Source organism: Pleurodeles waltl, chromosome 12 (assembly GCF_031143425.1).
Source record: "Pleurodeles waltl isolate 20211129_DDA chromosome 12, aPleWal1.hap1.20221129, whole genome shotgun sequence".
In the NCBI taxonomy this organism is placed as follows: domain Eukaryota; kingdom Metazoa; phylum Chordata; class Amphibia; order Caudata; family Salamandridae; genus Pleurodeles; species Pleurodeles waltl.
Genome location: NC_090451.1, coordinates 707,885,738 through 707,907,366, shown reverse-complemented (window position 1 = coordinate 707,907,366; position 21,629 = coordinate 707,885,738). Strand labels below are relative to the sequence as shown.

Genomic DNA, 21,629 nt, shown 5'->3' with positions numbered 1-21,629 from the left:
GCGGACGACTTACTCCGTCACAACGGTGATGGATATCCCAGCTGCTGAAATATAAATCTCATTATATTCTATGAGATTCATATTTTGTAGGACGGGATATCTGTCACTGTTGTGACGGAGTAACTCATCCACCAAGATATAAACCGGGCCCTGAGTCTGTTTTGTGACCACAGTGTCACTTCACATAGGGTCCCGCCGTACGCAAATCAGACTTTGTCTTGCTCTAATACGAACAGCTTAGCCGGCACTGCTAGCTGCTAGTCACCTCCCGAGGTTCAAGCAGAATAAATTCTCTTCTCAGGACTTTTTGCAGCTATCCATCTTTAGACCCCTCTCTCTCTCTCTCTCTCTCTCTCTCTCTCTCTATATATATATATATATATATATATATATATATATATATATATATATATATATATATATAAAAAATAGTTTCACTGAAAAACACAGTTCAAATCTATGTTATGATTCTGCCTCAGCCAGCAAATTCACTATTATTCATCAGTTAAGGTTGGCAATGGACATAACACCCGCCGTTACCACCCACCTTGTTGTTCTCCTGATAGCTCTTGGGTTTTTTCGTTTCTGTCCCGTTGGTGAATTTTGTGCTTTGAGCACAGACAACTCTCATTTAGTACTAAAATGTATGCTTACAATTGCAGATAGCAGCATAGAAAGACATGATAGGCAGAAGGCTCCAACTGGAGGTTATTGAAGAGACGTTTGAGGTATGTGAGTAGTACGGGGGTAGAACAACTCACCTACTCAAAACACAGTTTGTGAACACGTCCTGTCACGCATGCCCAGTGCCTCTGCAGCCCTTGTCTACCACGCCTACGTCCTATTATTTATACTCTGTTGTGTACCTACAATGCATAATTTTTACTCTGTTGTGTACATACATAGTAATATTTAGTCTGTTGTGTACCTACAATGTATTATTTTTAGTCTGTCATGTACCTACAGTGTATTGTTTCCCCAAAAACTTTATTCTGTACCTTAACCTTCAAAGTTAATAGCATACATCATGTAACACAATGTCATCATTTCCAAATCTCATGAAAACAAAAAACACAGGCCCTCATTATAACATTGGTGGTAAATACCGCCTACCGCTGCGGCGATGGGCGCTAAAAGACCGTCGCCCCGGCTACCAGTCATCAGCCGGATTATGACCATAGCTGGATTTTCGCCATAAGGATGGCGGAAATCCGGCTGTGATCATGCTGGGGGATGGCGGTAAGGTGCAGCAGCGCCACGCCACGCCAGTAGACTGCAGCAGACCGTATCATGACCCATGATACGGCCTGGCAGTGTTCTGCTGGCCGCGTTCCGTCTTCTGCCGGAGGACCCCCTGACATCAGGTAGGTTGGGTGCTCCGACAGGGGAGGGTGGTGGGGGGTGTTGTGTGTGTGTGTGTGGGGGGGTGTGTGTATGTCTGTGCATGCGTGTATGCGGGTGTGTGATGCGTGTTGTCTGTGTGTGCGTGTATGGATGTGTGAGTGCATGTATGTTGTGTGCATGTGTGTGTGCATATATGTATGTCAGTGTGTGTGGATATGTGTGTGAATGGATGTATGCATGCATGGATGAAGGTGGGTATGAGTGTGTATGTGTGTGTTCGTTGGTGAGTGAAGGTGCATGTATGTCATGGAGGGGTGTGTGGAGAGGGGGCAACTTGGAGAGGGGGCAGGGAAGACCCCTATCAGTGTCAGGGAAGGAATTCCCTGTCACTGATAGTGCTTACCGCCATGCTTTTCGTGGCGGTAGGGAAGCCACGAAAAACATGACGGTAGGCGGGGTCATAATCCAGCGGGCGGGCTAGTCACTGCCGCCTGGCTGGAGCATGAAGTATCCAGCCCGGCGGTCATTACCGCTATGGCGGACGGTGTGGTACGTTGGCGGTTTGGCTTGAGCCAAACCGCCAATGTCTTAACATGGGAAAAAGTACCGCCAGCCTGTTGGCATTACTTTTCTCTGTTTTACCGCCGTCCGCGGGGTCATAAAGACCCCCACAATGTTAAAATCTTCTAAAAGAAAAGATACACTTGAAAACAATACATATCAGACCATGTTAAAAATCAAGATAAAATCATTATAAAAATAGGGAAGTGCCAAAGCACAAAGGGTACCTACATAATATTTAACCGAGAAATCATTGCAGCTCAAAGGTCCCTCACTATCAGACCTGCACAAAGAACGAAAGCTACAACATATGATTCCAATCATCCATTCCTTTCCGCTAGACAACAGCTACAAAAAATGTAAACAATAATGTGTTTTATACCAAGTAATGCCTGTTAATTTCTAATTAGTGTTGATCACAATCGGCAAATACACACCTAGATTAATATGAGTAGTTCTATAAGCTACCCACACAGTAAAGAGAAACAGTTTTTGATATGGCACCCATATCTTTGAACTAAAATAAAGATAAATTAGTAATAATTTGCATTTATCACAATCAACACATGTGCAGTGCATTAATGTGGATTATTTTGTTGCCTTTTCACGTTTTATCCACACATTAAACAAAATACGACTAATAGAAAATACAACTGGAGTTGATGTATCAGACCTCAAAATGCGCTGCGCGTCAATACAATGTGTGACATCCCATACTTAAACAAATTGGGGAAGCCATTTCCTGCGCAGATCAGGGTGCCCTGAACAGACAAATACCATAGGATCTATTGGTCCTGGGGCTGAACCACACTTTGGGTAAGCGAAGGATGCGTGATCGCCTTGCCGCTCTGCTGCGAGAGATCTCGAAGGGAAAGCGCCAAGTCGGAAGCCAACATACAAGCTCTTGGCCATAGACGGAGTAATGATGTCCAGATAGGGTTCAAAGCCAGGGGTGGTTTAAATGCCAATAACTGTTCAGTCAGATCCCCTTAATTCCCTCTACTGATTATATCTTCACATGCATAAGACCGAAACGCCACTTTTAAGAGCCTTCCATTCCCTTTGGATTCTGACTCTGGTTCTTCCCAAAATCTAAGTAATCTCAGCTTCTTGCACCCTCTTGTGTAACACTTAACCCTGGACCTTTGCAACCTCTTAAAATACTATAGTGTATTATTTTTACTCTGTTGTGTACCCACAGTGTATTATTTTTAATGTTGTGTACCAACAGAGTATTATTTTTACTCTGTCCTGTACCCACAGAGTATTATTTTTACTCGGTCGTATACCCGAAGAGTATTATTTTTAATGTTGTGTACACACAGAGTATTATTTTTACTCTCTCCTGTACCCACAGAGTTTTATTTTTACTCTGTTGTATACCCGCAGAGTATTATTTTTAGTGTAGTATACCTACAGAGTATTATTTTTACTCTCTTGTGTACCCGCAGAGTATTATTTTTACTCTGTCGTGTACCTGGAGTGTATTATTTTTACTCTTTCATGTACTCACAGAGTATTATTTTTACTCTGTCGTGTACCCACAGAGTATTACTTTTACTCTCTCCTGTACCCACAGAGTATTATTTTTACTCTGTTGTGTACCAACACTGTATTTTTTTTACTCTGTTGTGTACCAAGTGTAGTTCCTTCAGTGTTGGTGTGATGTGGTGAAACGTTCTGAGGCTTAGGTTAGGCTTTCAGGGTTGCCAGGCTGCTGAGGGCAATACTGCTATGCAGGACTGATCCTGCTATCCACAGCTGAAGAAAGCTTTGAAACATACTGAATAAAACAGTGAAAGTATTTTTTTTTTTTACAAGCAATGTGTGCATGTATTCTTGTTTTCTGCTGCCTGCAGCACTGCAGGTTTTCCACAAATTTTCTTCTGGGAGATAACGGGTTAACTGTTAATAGAAGGATGTTCCTGTTCTTCGTGCCAGATAACATCACTAATTTGCATGCAGAGATATGCTTTTTCTGATAAGGTGGCTTGCTTGAGGTTCCAGGAAGAAACAGATAATCCCCTGGCAAAGTCCAATTGCCTCACAAGACTGACCACAAAATGTGAACTGTGCAGGAAGTCTGGATGGAGCCTAAACTGAAAGTTCTGCACCAACACCGACTGACGATTATTTACCAGAATTTGTGCCTTACCAAATCATGCGCGCAGACCCACAACCTTGCCAGAATATCCACCAAAACTCCATTGTGTGGAGTTGTAGGTGGGGGAGGGTCTGGGAGCAGGGTGTAGTGTCCTGCTGGACACGTTCTAGTGTTTATGCCAGCCACTCGGCTGAGGGCTGGTCTTACATGCACACCCCACACCCACCCAACACAGGCGTCACCAGTCAGGTGTTCCTGCCAATAAAAAGGGCCGAGCGCACGTGCCCGTTGCCAGTTCTAAAAATCATGCTACTGAGTCTGCGTCTGTTATTTTAGTAGCATGAGGGTCTAGGGCCCCTAACACTACACAGGGGTGGGCTGTGAACGATACAGTCCATTCTCCTGCTGTTACCTCCCTGCTATGTGAGCTTCTATTCGGCTTGTGATATGGGTGTGTGGAATTCAGGAAATTTGCTTTTGCATAAGCACGGAAAATGTTAGGAAAAGTACATGAAATTACGTATAAAAACGTAAAATGCGAATTTGTCATCCCACATTATATTTTAACACAAAATGCACCCTTGCATCAATTTTTGATGCAAAGATGCTTTTCTCACAAAATAATAGTCAAAAACAGAAGCAGAACGAGCAACAGCCAGTCGCATTCTGTTGCGGCTGGGCACGCGTGGTAAATCTTTGCCACAAATGTTGCTTTTGCAATAACTTTTTACTGCAAATTTTGCGTACTCATCAAATGTGTTATAATGGCATAATTGTGGGAATATTGCATAACAAGCGTAACACAAATTCTCAAAATTACGTAAATGACACCAGTGTAATTTGAATTTCATCCAGGAATCTCTTTTTTACAGCGCTTATTTTCACCGTGGACTCTTTAATATCAAGAAAAGACTTCTTATGTTTCAAGTATTTCACAATTTACAATAGACTTTGGTTCACAGATCTAACACAACAGATTGGTTGATACCAAGGGAAAAGATGAGATGAGGGTGTGTCACTGGCACTCTAAACACTCCTATAGACAATGCACATCACTTTAAAATATTCTCTGTTTGATGGGAGCTGAGTTAGTTCTGAGAGAAGGGTAGGGTATGGTCTTTTTAGACCATCCATAATCGTCATTGCAGCAGCATTTTGGAATAAAATCAGTGTGAACATGGTGACCACCGCTAAATCCAGATATAAAGCATTACTGTCAATGTGTGAAGCGAGGATGGAATTCATAATTAGAACTTTAAAGGGAAAAGAGAGGAGATAGAAAATACTCTTGTGTGGAAAGATAAACAGTGGAGACATTGACTACCACACTAGTCTGGAAAGTAATCAGTAATTCAGAGTTTAACTTTACTCATAAATTCTTCACTTCACTTATGAAGCTGGCTGTAGACCAAAATCCAGAGTGTTATTGCCAAAAAGATGTTTTAATGAAAGTGGCCAACTTCTCTGTCCTGTCTCCACGAAGCTTCAGTTAAACATGGATCGTCCAGTACTAAACCAGTTGTTGTAACTGAGATAACAACTTGTCTGCTTGGTCATCCAGCTCATTAGATGGTTGAAGGGTTATTGGAGCATCCTAGTGGTACATAAAGAAAAGGCAGCTGATTTCCTGCATCAATTGTGATGATGGGAGACTGTGAAGGTAAGCACTAGAGGGGATAAGATAGAGCCCTTTCGTACTTTACAATTGTTAGATCAAGCACTGGAGGCCAAAGATGACAAAACTACTTTCAGTGTTTGTGACGCGAGGAAATCCCACAACTTGTCTAGATCTGTGCCATGGACACCGAGACCATCCAGGCGCCTCAGTGTCCGGTGGTCTACGCGATGAAAGCCAGAGATCAATGTACTACTATGAGGGCTTCAGGTGTCCCTGCATCAGTACTTATTCTGTTTGTCTAGAGCTGCAAGTGTGACTGCTTCTGTACTGATGCCTGACTGACCCCCCTGCTTGAGCAGGATACAGGAACTGTGAATTCTTGCAGGTTTCCAGGAGACTGTGAAGTGATCCTGAAGGTCGGCATCTGCTTATTATGGTGTCAGCTTCATATTTGTGAGAACTGGAGAATTAAACAAGTAGCTGGTGGCTTCCAGTGGTGGGTGTGGGCGTCTCTGAGCACGACTAAGGGCCTAATTTAGATTTTGGCGGATATCTAATGGGATGTATACTTCAGCAGACGGACTATTCATCTCCATTGTGACTGAGCAACCCCTCTGCCGAAACTTAAATCAGGCCCTTTCTTGCCAGAACTCACTGAGTGCCCACACTTGTAGTTCAGATAGAAATCGGTACATTGCCCATCATGTTGCTTTCACAGGCTGTTTTATGAGGTCGCCATATGAAATACGAATCTCTTTTAGTTTTTTGTCTTAATTGCTCTGCAGGAATCGTGCAATGATTTTCAGAGCTCAGGTGAGATAACATTTTTCTTGCTGGAGTGCTCCGAGTGCACTGATAAACATTTTCAGGCCTTTTGTTGTAATTTGGCATCAACACTAGGTGGCACCCCAAGCCTTACATTGCATTAGGGAAGGAAGCACTGGCGTGGCACTTGGGTAGATAGTATCCGGTATATCTTAGGACATTCATTGAATGTATGGATGATCTGTCTTTCATATCATGTGTGATCCTGGGTGAGTCAGTTGGGGACTAAGTGGTACCTTACACCACCTCTGTAATGTGTGTCATTACCACAGTCCCCCCTTTCCACTCCCACCTGTTGATGGTTCCTGCATACGGAACAGTCTTTGAGGGGAATCCATTCCTCTGAACACTGGGCGGCTCAGAGGAGCACAGTCAGAGCTCTCCAGGCAGCTCTGGGAGCCCAGGGGCAGCAGCCTGGGGCAGCGGGCCACTCTGTCTGTGCAGGGCCCAAGGGTTTCTTAGGAACCACTGTTGGTGCTGCTGAATGCTGAGGATGCTGAACACCAAGGTACTTCAGTCCTGATTGCATCTCATGCCTCTTTCTTCCACCGCCCCTAAACTTCCTGTGTCTTTATATCACTCGTGGGTTCTTTTTCCATCCTGCTTCCTCCTTTTCTCACTGTTTTCCAATGTGTCTCTTACTCATCCTTTCTGCCTGCCTTTGTCACGTTTTAGCTGTATATCTCAATGACAAATAAGTCCCATTTTCCAAAAATGAGTGCCGGCTCTCACCCCTGGAAACACCAGCACAAATTAAGCAGCCGTTCTGCTCTGTCTCACTGGGTCTGTCCTCTGAGTAATTTCTTAATCACCACTTTGTATCCACTTTTTAAGAACGATGGAGCTTTCCGTGCAGCTGATGAGCCACTGGACCGACAGAAATGTGAGCAGATTATAAAGGATCACCACGAGGAGCTCAGGAGAGAGTTAAGGACCCTCACACCACCGTACCACCAGAAGCGTGAGTCATGAGAGCAAGAAGAGCCCGGCTGTTAGTGTCAGGAGCTTACAAGAGAGGCGAAGACCCCCACCTTGGCCTACCGCCAGAGGCGAGAGTCATGAGAGTAGACCCGCTGTCAGCATGAGGAGCTTGTGTGAGAGTAAAAGACCCCCACCTTGGCCTACCGCCAGAGGCGAGAGACATGAGAGTAGACCAGCTGTCAGCATGAGGAGCTTGTGTGAGAGTAAAAGACCCCTCACCTTGACCTACCACTAGAGGCGCAAGACATGAGAGTAGGCCGGCAGTCAGCATGAGGAGTTTGTGTGAGAGTAGAAGATCCTTCATGTTGACCTACCGCTGGGAGAATTGTGGACAAACTGGTGTAAAAGTGCTCCTTACTATTGGTATCACAGACTCCAGTGGCACACTGTACTATTCACAACCCTCCAGTGGCACACCAAAGTACAGGGGTCACAGCTGATCCACTCTTGTCAGGAACTGTCGGGGTGCTGGTTAGACTGGTGGCAGGGAAGACAAAGGAGTCAGAATACTGGTATAGAGCTGCCCAAGATCAGACAGAGAGTCAGAGGAGAGAGGGAATCCTAAAGGGAAGCTCTCTCAAGGGAATAAGAGAGGTAAGGCTCAGAAAGAGCAGGCACTCAAGAATCAATGAGGCACCCAGACTAACACCCCAGGACGAATGTGCAAGACACAAATATATATAAAACAGCATAAACAATAAAGGGAATGTGGGGTAAAGTGCTCCATAGCTCCACACGGTAAGACTGAAGCTCAGTAAGTTCCTCACCCACAATTGCTGTTACAGAGTCTGCCTGCTAATACCCATATTTTGGACATACATGCAAAGGAGGGTCTGTGGAGCTGACCCCTATGGTGATGGAATACAAGTAACTGAAAGACAATCCTCACAGTGGACAAGAAGCACCGCCTGGGTTGTCAGCTGAGCACACGGATCCTGGTGATCAAACAGGAGCACGCAAGGTGCTCAGAGCACGGCTGCAGAACTAAATACAACCACGACAGACAAGGAGCTAGGAGAGGAGTGCTAAGCAGGAAAGAAGGGAAAACAAAGGCACACTTGGCAGAAAGCAAGTAACAAACATACAAGGAGACTAGAAGCAAGACATCAGGAAAACAACCAACTGGGAACTGCAACAAGGAAATGGAAAGAAAGGCAAAGACTGGGAAAAGGAAAATACAGGAGAGGCTTCAAGGAAGCACAAGGACTGATGGAGCAGGAAACCAGGAAACACGGCAGGCAGGAATAGTCCAAGGAACAAGGAGTAGCTGAGGCTCAGGAGTCAAGTAGCACTGCAGGGAGTGCTAGTACATGAACGAGGATTTGCTACAGCTCAGAAACAATCATAGCTACAGCTAAGGAACAAGGAATAACTACATCTCAAGAAAAAGGAATAACCACAGCTCAGGAAAAAGGAATAACCACAGCTCAGGAACAAGGAATAACTATGGCTCAGGAACTGGAACAAAGAATAACTATGGCTCAGGAACTCTGGAAAAAATAATTTAAAAAACTTGGGAAACAAGGGAGGAACAACTGAGGCTCTGGAACAGGAACAAGAAGGAACTATGGCTCAGAAACTCCAGGAAGCAAGGGTTGGTCTCAACGGAGCACAGCTACAATGACCAACACTGTGCTGAAGGGAGCTGAGGCTTAAAGGGCTCACAGTAATCACATGTATGAGGTATGAGCAGGCTAGCACCAGCCAGACACAGGTGTGCTGAATTCCTCCACCCATCCTTGGTCTGCAGGGGTGGAGACGAAGCAGTGAGTGGGTGATCCTAGGTAATGGAGTTCCAAGCATGAGTAGACTGGCTCCCACAAAACACGGCATGGATTGGGAATGGATGATAATTTCCAAAGAGGGTCCAAATACCTGGAAGTCAGGATATACATGTAGAGGAAGGTCCGGAAGCTTATTAGAGCATTGGAAAGTCCCACAATTAGGCCCCTTGGTGATGGGCATGAGAGTGCATGGAGCGAATACTGCCCCTACCCATGATCTATGAGGGAGTTGAGAGAGAACCTCTGAAATTGTGTTGGAGTGAACTCAGTGCTTCAGACATCCATTTGACATTCCCTCCAAAACAAGGCAGCACAGAAAAAAAAATTGTGGGGCAAAGGTACTGTCTATCATTGGACCCACAAGCTTAGGCACGCGACTCACGCAAACTGAAATGAACATTGTGTAAGCTAATATACTAGCTTAAAGCCAACTCCACCTGTTTGCTGAACTTTAGATAGTATAATTAATTCGGCTTGGAATACGCCAGATAAGGTAGTTACTCTCCCCTGACATATTTTAATTACTTTCCCTGTTAGGTAACTCCTGAAAATGTAATCTCTTCCTGTTGGACAACATTATGTATTTTGACGGCCTCTGAAGAGATAGCAAAGAGCATTACAAGGTTTTGAGTGATGCAATCTCCACTAGATAACGTCTGCGTAGAACCGAGCATGTCCAAGAACAAAGCGTCTCCTCTGCCATCAAGGAAGTTAAGACATCTGGAGTAAAGCCCTGCTCTTGTAATCCACTAATTCAACTTGATAAGAGGTATTTATTCATGCGATGGAGGCATTTCTAAGGGCTTCTTGTGTTCGGAGAGCCATATAAAGTCTGAGAGAGGTAGAGTGCCTATATACCCACTACTACCTTGTACATAGTCGTGCGCCCAACAGACCTCAGCATGCCCAATACATCATCCTTAATCTGTTGGGCTCTGCTCTTCCTTGTTTTTGGCGTCAGTACAGTTGGGAGCGATCGAACGGTGAACCGCAGGTACAAGTCCATCCTGACCGTCCCCAACGGAGGCCAGTGGGGTGAGTGGCAGAAGCCTGAGATGTGCCCCGAAGGCTACTTTGCTTATGGGTTCTCCTTGAAGGTAAATGGAAACGGCGTATGATGTGTTAAACTGATACATTTGTTGATTTATTCACCAATCGCAGGTCAATTGACAATTTACTAATATATACGAATGTGGATTCAAATTGTTGTTAGAACCAACAGTGAACTATTATTGGGTAGTAGTACCAATGTCCCCCATCCTACGAGGTGTGGCTGCTTCGAAGGCACCACAAGCAAAGAGAAGTGGCCTCAATTCTCGGTCCCCCCGCTTCCGACCGCACAAGGTTGGATAATTGTTTAACCCAGCAGAGCTGAAATAACAAATCTATGTCTGTGCAGAAGTCCTCACTCACTGAACTTCTCTTGTGACTTTACTTATCTGTGTCCATGTAAATAAAAAGTTAGCATACGCCTGGCAACCTGCCCGTCCACGCTGGAGAAAAGCTCCGTAAATTGCCGCTGCTACTTCAAGCTGCTTTCGAATGTCATTGATAGTTTCTCACTGTCCTGAGGTTACTGGGTTCAATTGTTATTTTTATTTAACAAGTACACTTTTAGCCTCCTCTAAATGGCTGGTATCCACTTATGGCCACTAGATGCAGTGAAAGCTGTGGTCACTGCATTCTAGGGAACCCATGGTCACTGGTTCCTATGGAAACTATAAAGTGGATCCTGTGCAAGCCATGGCCACTGGATCCTGTAGAAGCTATGGTCACTGGATCCAGTGGGAGCTATGGTCAAAGGATCCTATGGAAGCTATGGTCATTGGATCCAGTGGAAGCTATGGCCACTGGATCCTGTAGAAGCTATGGTAACTGGATCCAGTGGAAGCTATGGTCAAAGGATCCTGTGGAAGCGATGTTCATTTGATCCAGTGGAAGCTGTGGCCATTGGATCCTGTGGAAGCTTTGGTCATTGGATCCAGTGGAAGCCATGGCCACTGGATCCAATAGAACCTATGATAATTGGGTACAGTGAAATCTATGGTCACTGCACCCTATAAAAGCTATGGTCACTGGATCCAGCTGAAGCTATGGCCACTGAATCCAGCGGAAACTCTTAGGACTAGATCCAATGCTGGCTGCACCGTCAGTCATAACAAGCAAATAAAAAAACAACACTACATGTCTGGAAGCCTAACGTCCAAAGAATGTTTAATGCAAAACAACAGGCAGGAAAACAAAAGATCAAAGACAATTGTCATTTCAGTGAGCCGGCCTCTTGCCAGGAAATGGCCAGTTAGAGCTTAGAGCTAAAATTCATGACCAATGAAACCAGTATATATAGGCATTCTCTCAATATGAGTCAATGAAACTTTATCATGTGACAGAAACTTGTTACTCTCAGGGAAAAATTACCTAATGTGGAGGGGGCAGGATCTTCCCATCAAGGAAGCGCTGACTGATCTTGATGGGGGGATATCAGTCACATGCATAACCTTAGCCATTTAATTATTCCCACAAAATCCTGCTCCCACTTGCCAGATTTAAAAGTGAAGTTCCACTCATAGGAAATGTGCAGGGGACAGCTCAGGGCATCTGGGCCTACTGGTGTCACGAAAATTAGCAATCATGTTAATTTTTACAGAACCTCTTGCAAAATGACATCCATATTTGATTCATACATTTGAACCATTAAGGACCATGGGGGTCATTACAACCCTGGCGGACGTTGTTAAAGCGGCGGTAAGACCACCAACAGGCTGGCGGTCTTTTTTTGAGTATTATGACCATGGCGGTTACCGCCATGGTCATCCGCCGCTTCACCGTTCCGCCCGCCAGGGCGGAGACGACCGCTGGGCTGGAGACCTTGGTCTCCAGCCCGGCGGCCTTCACAATACCGCTGCCGGTATTTTGACCCGGCTTACCGCCGTGGATTTCCAGCGGTAGGAACCGCCATGAAATCCATGGCGGTAAGCCCTATCAGTGCCAGGGAATTCCTTCCCTGGCACTGATAGGGCTCTCCCCTACCCCCACCCCCACCCCGACTCCCTCCCCTACACCCCCCCACCACCCCTGCCACCCCCCAAAGGTGGCAGGGCCCCCCTACCCACCCCGACCCCCAACATCACATAACTCACACACACACGACACGCACGCAGGCACCACCAACACACATACACGCACACACACCAACATACATGTCTACATCCACACACTCAGTCAGACACGCACACCTATATACAGACATACACGCACACATCCATACAGACATACATATAGACATACACGCACTCATTCCCAACATACGCAACACACCTGCAAGCATACACGCACTCACACCCCCCCTCTACATACACAAACGCGCACCCCCATGCACCCACACAACACACAACACCTCCCCACCCCCCTCCCCTAACGGACGATTGACTTACCTTGTCTGTCAATCCTCCGGGAGGGGACGGGAGCCATGGGGGCTGCTCCGCCGACACCACACCGCCAACAGAACACCGCTGCGCCGAATCACAGGACGTGATTCGCTGGGCGGTGTTCTGTTGGCGTGGCGTGGAGGTGAAGCAACCCCCACTTCCCCGCCGCCCGCCAGTACGGCTGTTGGCGGCTCTCCGTCGTAAAAAGGACGGAGAGCAGCCAACAGTCATAATACGTCGAGCGGCAAACCGCCACTACTGGCGGTCTTCCGCACGCCGGTCTTGTTAAAAGACCGCTGAGGTTGTAATGACCCCCTATATGTGCTGTTATTAACACAACATTATAGGAGAGTATATTTTAACTTTATGTTTACAAAGCCCTTCATGCTGCACGTTGGTCCTCTCGCCCCAGGATCTAACCAGGTTCTTCTTGTTCAGGTGCAGAAACCGCAAGGGAAGCTAAGAGATGACACCGCTCTGAATGGTATCCGCTTGCACTGCTCCCAGGAGCCCTCCGCCAAGAAGATCCAAGACGTCGAGTCCGAGTCTGGCCGGCAAGTTTGATGCACTCTCTTTCAGATTGGTTCTGAGACCCGACCTGTAGCCTCAGTGTGGGGTCAAAAGATCCCTGCAGTAGCAGAATGGCCCAGCATCTTAACTAGGGGTGGGTGAAAAATTACACTCCGCTGAGAGAGTTTGCAGAGTTTTGGCCACTCTGCATTACGCATGTAACTGAGCTCCGGTCAAATTCTGCACTCCTCCGCATGCTGAGTTTTTTCCAGTGCGTGGCCTGCCAACCGTAAGTTGGTGAGCACCGGCAACACTTGGGGTCCCTAGCTCGATTCTCGATCACTAGGAAGGCACCTGGCTAAATTTTCCCAACACAGGCAATCTCGACTGTTTCATTAGAAAAGCTGCTGCGAGAGTAGAAAATCTACTCGAGCTGCGGCAGAACCAGCTCGAGCAGATTTCTCAGGGCGGAACAAATTCTCAGCACTAAAAATCACTGCAAGCCGCACAACATACCGATTTCCGCCCGCTCGCGAAACTCCGCGGAATCTCGCAGAGTTTTTATGTAACTCTACGGAATTCCAGGAAGTGAAACTCTGGGTGCCGCCCACCCCCAATCTTAACAATATTCAGCTTTCTCATTCCTGGGGCTTTTTAGATCTTTTTAATCCAGTACCTGTTCCTTTTCAAGCAGCTTTTATACCAGATTCAGCATGGGTTCCACTGGGGCAGCGTAAATGTATTTTTTCTCCCTTCTTAACTGCGATCTGCGACTGGCAGGACAAAAGCAGACGCTAATAAACACTGCAAAATAAATATATGATGATGCAACTATGGGGTTGGAGCTAATATATGCAGAAGAATAGTGCTTAATTTGTAAAACAATAAGTGCTAGCGCCCAAATTATTGCTCAGGAGCCCTACGTTGGACTGCACAGTCTTATTTCCACCACTTGCCTGTTTCATCCTCCACCAGGCAATCCCAGTCTTCTGATCTCTTGCAGGCACTTTCTCCATGCCTACTTTAATTTCCACTATCGTTCACTCTTTCTCTGTCTCTTCTCCCCCCACCTCCCACGCTATTTTGTTCTCTCTCTTGCTCTGCAATAAAGTTTGTTTGGGGAAAAAAACCTCCGATCCCAAAATATGAGTTTCAGGGGGTGCCACCTGCATCCCCCTCACTCAGCACTGTTGAAGAAGTCACATCGATAACAGCGAGCAAAATGAAACTATTGAAATAGCACAGTGAAAATAAGTGAGTGCAAATGAGTGAGAGATCAAGCGAGGAAAAGAGAATGGAAAGAAAGAAAAGAAAGACTAATGCAAAGAAAGAAAAGGCGAGAGTAAAAAGGAGGGCGGGAAAAAAACAAAACAAGAAACAAAATAAAGATGGGAACCAGGAACGAAAGGAAGACACATGATAATAGAATAGAGAGAAAAGTAGCACGATGAAAAGAGAGATGCAACAAAAAGAAAAGAGGAAGGGGAAACAGGGAAATAGAATAACATAATGGAAAAAGGAAAGAAGGGGCAAGAGATGGAAGGAAGGCCAGTGTAAGCAAGGAACGGAGACGAGAAGAAATAATTCAGCCACAGAAGGTAACACAGACAGCATGAAGGAAGCAAAGAGGGGGAGAGGAAGGAATCAATGATGAGAAGAAAGAAAAGAATGAAAGGACAAAGGGGGAAGGAGCGATGGAGATGAAATAAGAATATAAAGGGCAGAGACATGGGAAGAAGGCCTGGAAAGGGATTGCAGATACTGGATAACAGATAATGGGAAAGACGAATAGAAAAGGGTATGAATGGTGGAGAGATGGAAACAAGAATGGAAAGAATAAACAAATAAAGAAAGAAAGAAGACGGAAAAGGCACAGAACGAATCTAATAAATAGGTCAAGAGAGGCAAACGTGTAGATTGTGGCTACAATCTCTGACCATGATGTAACATTTCATGTTGCTGCATTCTTTTCAAACTTTCCTCCTGGGGAACAGTTCCTGTGGGACCTCACTGGGTGCCATCTGGTTCAAGGTGGTCTGTTTTACTTTCCTGGTAGTTCCCTGTACACAGGCAGTCCGCAGCCCCCTCCCCGTGAGGTTGAGGGGTGCCCGAGACCTGTCTGAGTCAATGATAAACCGCAGAGTGAAGTGTTAGCCAGATCTTTGAGACCCTAGGAAGGACATTGAAATCTGAGACTGGGCAAGAGTTCTTAAGCTCGCCGCGTCTGCAGAGACTGTTTTTAGAAGCAGAGTAACTTGGACACTGAGCCCAATCTGGGTTACAGAGATTTGGGATGAACATGAGCTTCCAGTTCTCCAGCAGGAGCAGCGGGACCAGCGTCAGGGGAAAGTTGGAAAGTTTAGGACCCATGGTGGTGTTCATGGGTTCATCCTCAGATATCTCTCTGAAGCTGTTCTTAGAAGTTCTAGGGAAGGGCCGTTTGTTGAAATGGAAACCCATGGAATATCTTACAGAGCAGGTTTCTGATGCCCACTTTGGTGACTCAGAAGAGGCTCAGTTGAGCAACAGACCCTGTGTCTCGACCTGGGCAACGGATTAGACCCAGCGAATGGTTTACACAGACCGACCTGTCGCTGTGAGCAGGTTCTAGAGGTGAAATCTAGGGGAGCAAGCTTTATGGCAACCAACTGCTTCCAACTTCCCTAACACTCCAGCATGAGTCGATACATAGTATGATGTAGGTCCCAAGCACTCCTCTGCGTCTTTGGACATTGACCAGTCCGGGAGCCCGCCTTCCTCCCCTGATTGCACCAATCAGGAAGTCTGATGACACTTTTGCTGCCTGTAGCCCGAAGGCTGTTTTGTTACGGAGCGCGTGTCCTCCAAGCAATGAAACTGCTGTTGGGACTAGCACGAGGAGCCTCTGCTGGTAACCCTCATCACCTCTCATTCTGAACACTCATTGTGGTAGAATGAGACCCCCTGGGTTTGCAGGACATGTGTCCTGGGTGGTGTCGCATGCACTCAACACATCACCAAAGCATCCCTGTGTGCAATGGGGGCGCGAGGCGGAGAGCAGAGCTGCGTGTGGGCTCCTCAAGAGGGACATGTGGGGAGGTGGACCTGGCCCCAACTTCCAGAGGACTCATTTAACTGGCTCCCTCCATGTAGGGCTCCGCCACCTCTGTGTAAGAAAGCTTCAGTGGTTGCTAGCGCCTTGAGGCGGGTTCCTCTAGTGACGGTGAGACAGGAGTGTGCTGCAGCAGCTTAAAGACAGAACTAGAATATGTTTTCTCTTCTGGGAGTCAAAATAAATTCACAGTATTCCAAAGCATGCTTCTGTAGTCCTAAAAGATAGGTAGGACCAGCAGAGGCAGCTGGCCTCAAAGAGGAATCTCCCGGCCCATCGGTGTGGATGGACCCACCTCTGGCCTAGACTGACGGTGTATCAACTCTGGGGCAGCTAAACCCCAGCATTAAAATCGCACCTCCTTTCCCTTCTATCTGGAGTCAGGGACGGGGTCTCCAGATCAGCCCAGGGAATCCTCTGGCCCTGAAGACAACCTCAGTCCTAGGTGTCCTCAGTCCTTTGAGGTTCTTCTCACTGCCCATGAGTCAGCTAGCGAACGAATAGAGGTTTACACCAAGGTCTTCTAATGTGACATTGGAGCTGTTCATCTCCTTATAGATTTGGGTGCTATCAACACATAAGAGACATTTTAGGGCTTGGCTGTGGTTCAGGTGGACTAGTGTCCTGATGGAAACATTAAATACAAACCGCAGCAATGCCGACCCTTGGGGACGTCTATAGATAGCGAGGGAGACTGAGGTAGAATGAGGTAGACATGAAGTGACTGATGTGAACACACTGCAGTCCTTTCTGCAAAAGGAGGTGAGACATTTTAGGGTTGACTCTGCAGCTCCAACCACCAACTTCACAAGTTCCAATACCAACAAACTAATAACAAATTAAAAATAGAGTAAAAAGCTGCCCATTAATCCAACAACACAAGAACACAGACATCCCTGGTCTGCTGCGTAAAGAGCTTTGTCCACAGACGTCTCTGTGCCACGTCTGATGTGAAGCACAGAGTTCTAGAGTCCGAAGTTGTAAGTATAGTGCTTTTCCAGTATTTTCAGTTTTTCACATCCAAATAGCCTCGCAATCGTCCAGAAGTAAATAGATGTAGAGGGGAATAGTGAGGGCTTTTTCAATTTTGAGGTTACTGCAGCATTATCAAAGTATTTTTACTGGGGGGTGCGGACTTGCAGACTTTCATTCCACAGATACCGTGGAGTTATATGAAAACTCTGCAAAGTTCTGCAGAGGTCTGCGAAGAGGCAGAAATCGGCACCCTGCACTACTGGCACTGATTTTTAGTGCTGGGAGCTTGTTCCACGCTGAAAAATCTGCACAAAAGGTGGCAGGCAGAGGGTGCTGCTGCTCGAGTTGATTTTGCTTCTGCTCGAGTAAATTTTCTACCTGAGCGGCAAATTTCTCACCACAAACTGTTATGGCCGCCCGCGTCCGTTCTCGGTGAGAAGATGTCACTGGGTGCCCTCCTAGCAGCTGAAAATCATGCTAGTGGATGCCAATAGGGAGGGTTGGTGGAATTTGGCTGGAACTCCGCAATACAAGCTTCACGCAGAGTGGCCAAAATTCTGCCATCTCCGCTGACGGAGCAGAACTTATCACCCACTCCTAATTTTTTGTACTATTTTTTTTAATACTATTACTAAATCGATGGGATCCCTGCATGTTCATGCTCTCTGTCGACTACCATTCCTCTTCATATTAGTTTACAAAAACACAAACTAGTTTGTCGACACGTTTCGGCCATGGTAGGAAGATTTTGAACTTCAGTTTTCTTCACAGCAGTGAACTTAAGAACAACTGCACAGGCTTCTGCTGACAGCCCCTGTCTAAAATCAGGCATCAATCAGGGGTCTGACACACTAGGCATTTGCACCCCACCATCGGATTGATGCTCAGTAAATACCACGTGTTCAGTTTACTCAGGAATCCAATCTGCCCATTCACTTATGTTGATAAATGTGATGTGAGGTGCAGGAAACATTTAAATATTACATATCTATCTAGCGTTCTAGACAGGTCGGTTCACAGGCTCGTGATTTGGGGCTATAGAGACAGATTCTACACATTGAGGTTCCAGGGTTGCAAAGTATTACATATCTGTAGATTGATAACCAGGACCTCCACTGACCATGTCATTATCTTTTTCTCTACAGGTTGGGGTCTTGGACGACCCCGGTCTGGTGCCCTCGTGGCTTCCTCACTGCCTTCTCCCTGAGGGTGGAGTCCCCCCAAGGATACACTGGGGATGACACAGCAGCCAACAACATTAAGTTCAGGTGCAGCGAGGGCCACATAGTGGAGGGCCAGGGTCTGCGCTGGGGCTCCTACGGGGCTTGGAGCGATACCTGCTCAACGGCGATCTGTGGCCTGGAGACACGGCTGGAGAACGAGCGGGGAGTGAGTGACGACACAAGCCTAAATGACGCACGATTCTACTGTTGCATCTGATCCTCCACCGCGGCACCACACCGTGTGCACGCACCTGCTGACCCACCACTGTGTGCAATAGCCAATCTTTGTAGAGGTGGCCCAGCCAATTCTGAACATGTGACCATTGTGGGCTTGCTGGGGACTCAGAATGGACAGCAGGCCTGGGAGCACAGGACGTCACGTGCGAGCATCACCAGTCATGTGACTGCCCCTTCTCAGACCCCCAGTCCTTCAGGAGGAAACAGCCTTCCACACAATCTTCTATAGTTCCTAAATAAACTATCATCTCCAGGGTCAAGAGTGTCCAGCCTGTTAGTATTGTTGCTGCTTTTTCTTTTATGGTTTTGTCCTAATTCATACTCTAACATTATTTTACATAATTTTTGGTGTCTAGACTGTATATGTCTCATTTGTGTGTGTGTTATTTTACAAATAGGATCCTCCCATAGGTAGTCCCCCCCTGGACAGAAAAAAGAGGCAATCACTCTGTCCACCCCGTCCGGCCTTTGAAGGAAGCTTTTCATTAATGGAGCCAATGTGGCTCAGTTGACGAGAAGTTGGTGGTCCCCCTGATCCTAAATAGGGAGGGGCAGAGAACCCTGCCCAGCAAACCAAAAATCAGCCCCTAAATCCTGGAGACATTCGAAGTGAAATAAGTAATCAATGGACTCATTATATGGTGTGTAAACAACCTTATTCATAAAGACAAAACATTTACATCCTTCATGGCAAAAATAACCAAGTTTAAAAAAATCAAAAGATGAAAAAAGCTAAGAAAAGCAAAGATAAATTCTTACTTATATAAAAACATGGAACGAGCTAGACAGATCTTTGTGGTAAGAGCCCTTCTGGACCACTTACCCACCTGCCCCCTGTTAACCACACACCAGAGACCAGAAAAGCATTTTGTGACCAGGTTTTCATCATTTAAACAGACATTTTAGCATCACTGACGCCAAACAAAAGCTTGTGTCAGTACGTGAAGATAGTGCCCTCTAAACATGGCTTTGTCTGAAAGTTGTTTAAGAACCAGAGACCCTTGTTGGTGTGTTTCTGGGGTGTCAGTGTGATGTGGTAGACGTACCTCGAGAGCAAGGGCTGCTGACATCAGACTGTCCTGAAGTTATGGTGAGTTAAGACGCAGAAGAGCTATCTAGGGCTGTGTAGAATATATGGCGACTTTCCCTGTTTGCGCCATGGCGCACCTTTACATTGGTGCGGCAGGCGCAAACCGAGGAAGTGTGCCGCATTTCAGTGAATGCGCTACCCTAGGGCAGCCGCAAACTCCTCCTGCCCTGGGGGCAGCAAAGTCAAGTGAAATATGGAGCAGCTCTGAAGCAGTTACTTAGGCCCATATTTATTGTTTGCGTCGAATTAGCGTCATTTTTTTACGCTAATGCGACGCAAGCCTTACTCCATATTTTTACTTTTGCGCTAGACCCATCTAGTGCCATAGTTAATGGAGTTAGCGTCATTTTTTTACCGTGAAAACCTACCCTGCGTCAATGAGATGCAAGGTAGGCGTTCCCCAGCAAAAAAATGACTCAAAGGCCCTAACGCCTTATTTATCCTCCCGTGCACAAATGGCGCATGGGAGGTAGAAGGGCCTGAATAATGGCATTAAGCCTGCTTAGTGCCATTATTTAGTGCCTGGGTTAGGGCAGGCGTTAGGGGACCTGTGGGCCCATTTCCATGGTGGCATAGAAAGAGCCCACAGGTGCCCTCCACAAGCCCCAGGGACACCCCCACCAGAGGGACAGCGGAGGATGTGGGTCCCCATCCCAGGTAAGTAGAGCTAAGTACAGGGTAGTTTTTTGTTTATTTTTTTTAAGTGCCATAGGGGGCCCTGAAATGAGCCCCCCTCCATGGCACTGGGTGCAATGACCATGCCAGGGGACCCTTGTCCCATGTGCTGGCCACTGGGGTGGTGGGCATGACTCCTGCCTTTCCTAAGGCAGGAGTCACGTGGCATGGTAGGTTTAGCGCCATGAAATGAGGCTAATCTGGTTAGAATCATCTTTTTTTACTCTAACCAGCCTAGCGTCATTTTTTGGTGATAAACACCCATCTCCCATACCGCCACCCCCACCCGGCTACCGTAATTTTCCATGACGTTAGCCCATCCTTTGGGCCGGTTAGCGCCATTCCATAAATATGGCGCCCGCCCGGCGTCCAAGAATGGCGCTAGCCGGCAGTAAAGTTTTTGACACAAACCTGCGTTAGCGCAGATTTGCGTCAAAAAGTATAAATATGGGCCTCTGTGTTTCACTGTGCAGGCGGCATTCGCGTGCACTTTCAAGAGGGGAGAGGGAGATCCATTGGCAGGTGGTGGCAGTGAGTGACTGCACCCACTTGCAAAGGGATGTCCAGGGGTCCATAGGACACCTTTCCCCCTCCAGAGGACTTCCATAAGGGGGCGCACTTTCGGGCGCAGAAGCAAAGGGGTTCCTTCATTTGCACAGAGCCATGGCCCATGCAAATGAGAGAACGCCCTCTGGTGATAGTCCTGGCACTATATTAGTGCAGGTGCTATCTGTATTATATAAGGGACCACACAAGTGTCTGCGGCCCTTTCTGTAATACCAAAGTGCCCTAGGGGCGCACAAAAGGGGGCAGATGCCCGTTGCACCCCGGGCACTCTCTGTAATACAGCCTCAGGACTATCATGCACAATGCAGAAGTAACATTTACTCACCAGACACCCCACCAAAGCCCTGGACCAACAGGTTTCACCCCAGAACTGAAGAACATTCATATGATATGGATATGCACATTTCCAACCTGCAGCTCCTAATTCTTGCCCTCATAATTTCCAAGCACTTTTAATGGCAGGTAAAAGACGTAGTTTTTCTTGGCCCAACTATTCTACTGGTATTTATCCACCCTGCTTGGCTACAGGATCCACCTCTCTTCCACCCACTTTGTGTCTCATTGTCAGTCACCTGACAGCAAAGAATCTCTTGGCACTACACGGAGGTAGCGCCAA

The 21,629-nt window shown here is 46.6% G+C and overlaps 1 protein-coding gene across 1 annotated transcript; it reads left to right on the top strand.

The window, feature by feature from the left end:
* The first annotated feature begins 10,045 nt into the window (after window positions 1-10,045).
* Window positions 10,046-21,383, top strand: VMO1 (vitelline membrane outer layer 1 homolog). Its single transcript, XM_069215710.1, has 3 exons — window positions 10,046-10,314; window positions 13,084-13,199; window positions 18,367-21,383. The coding sequence occupies exons 1-3, from the start codon at window positions 10,120-10,122 to the stop codon at window positions 18,659-18,661; spliced, it is 606 nt and encodes a 201-aa protein (XP_069071811.1). The 5' UTR covers window positions 10,046-10,119; the 3' UTR covers window positions 18,662-21,383.
* Window positions 21,384-21,629: the final 246 nt, after the last annotated feature.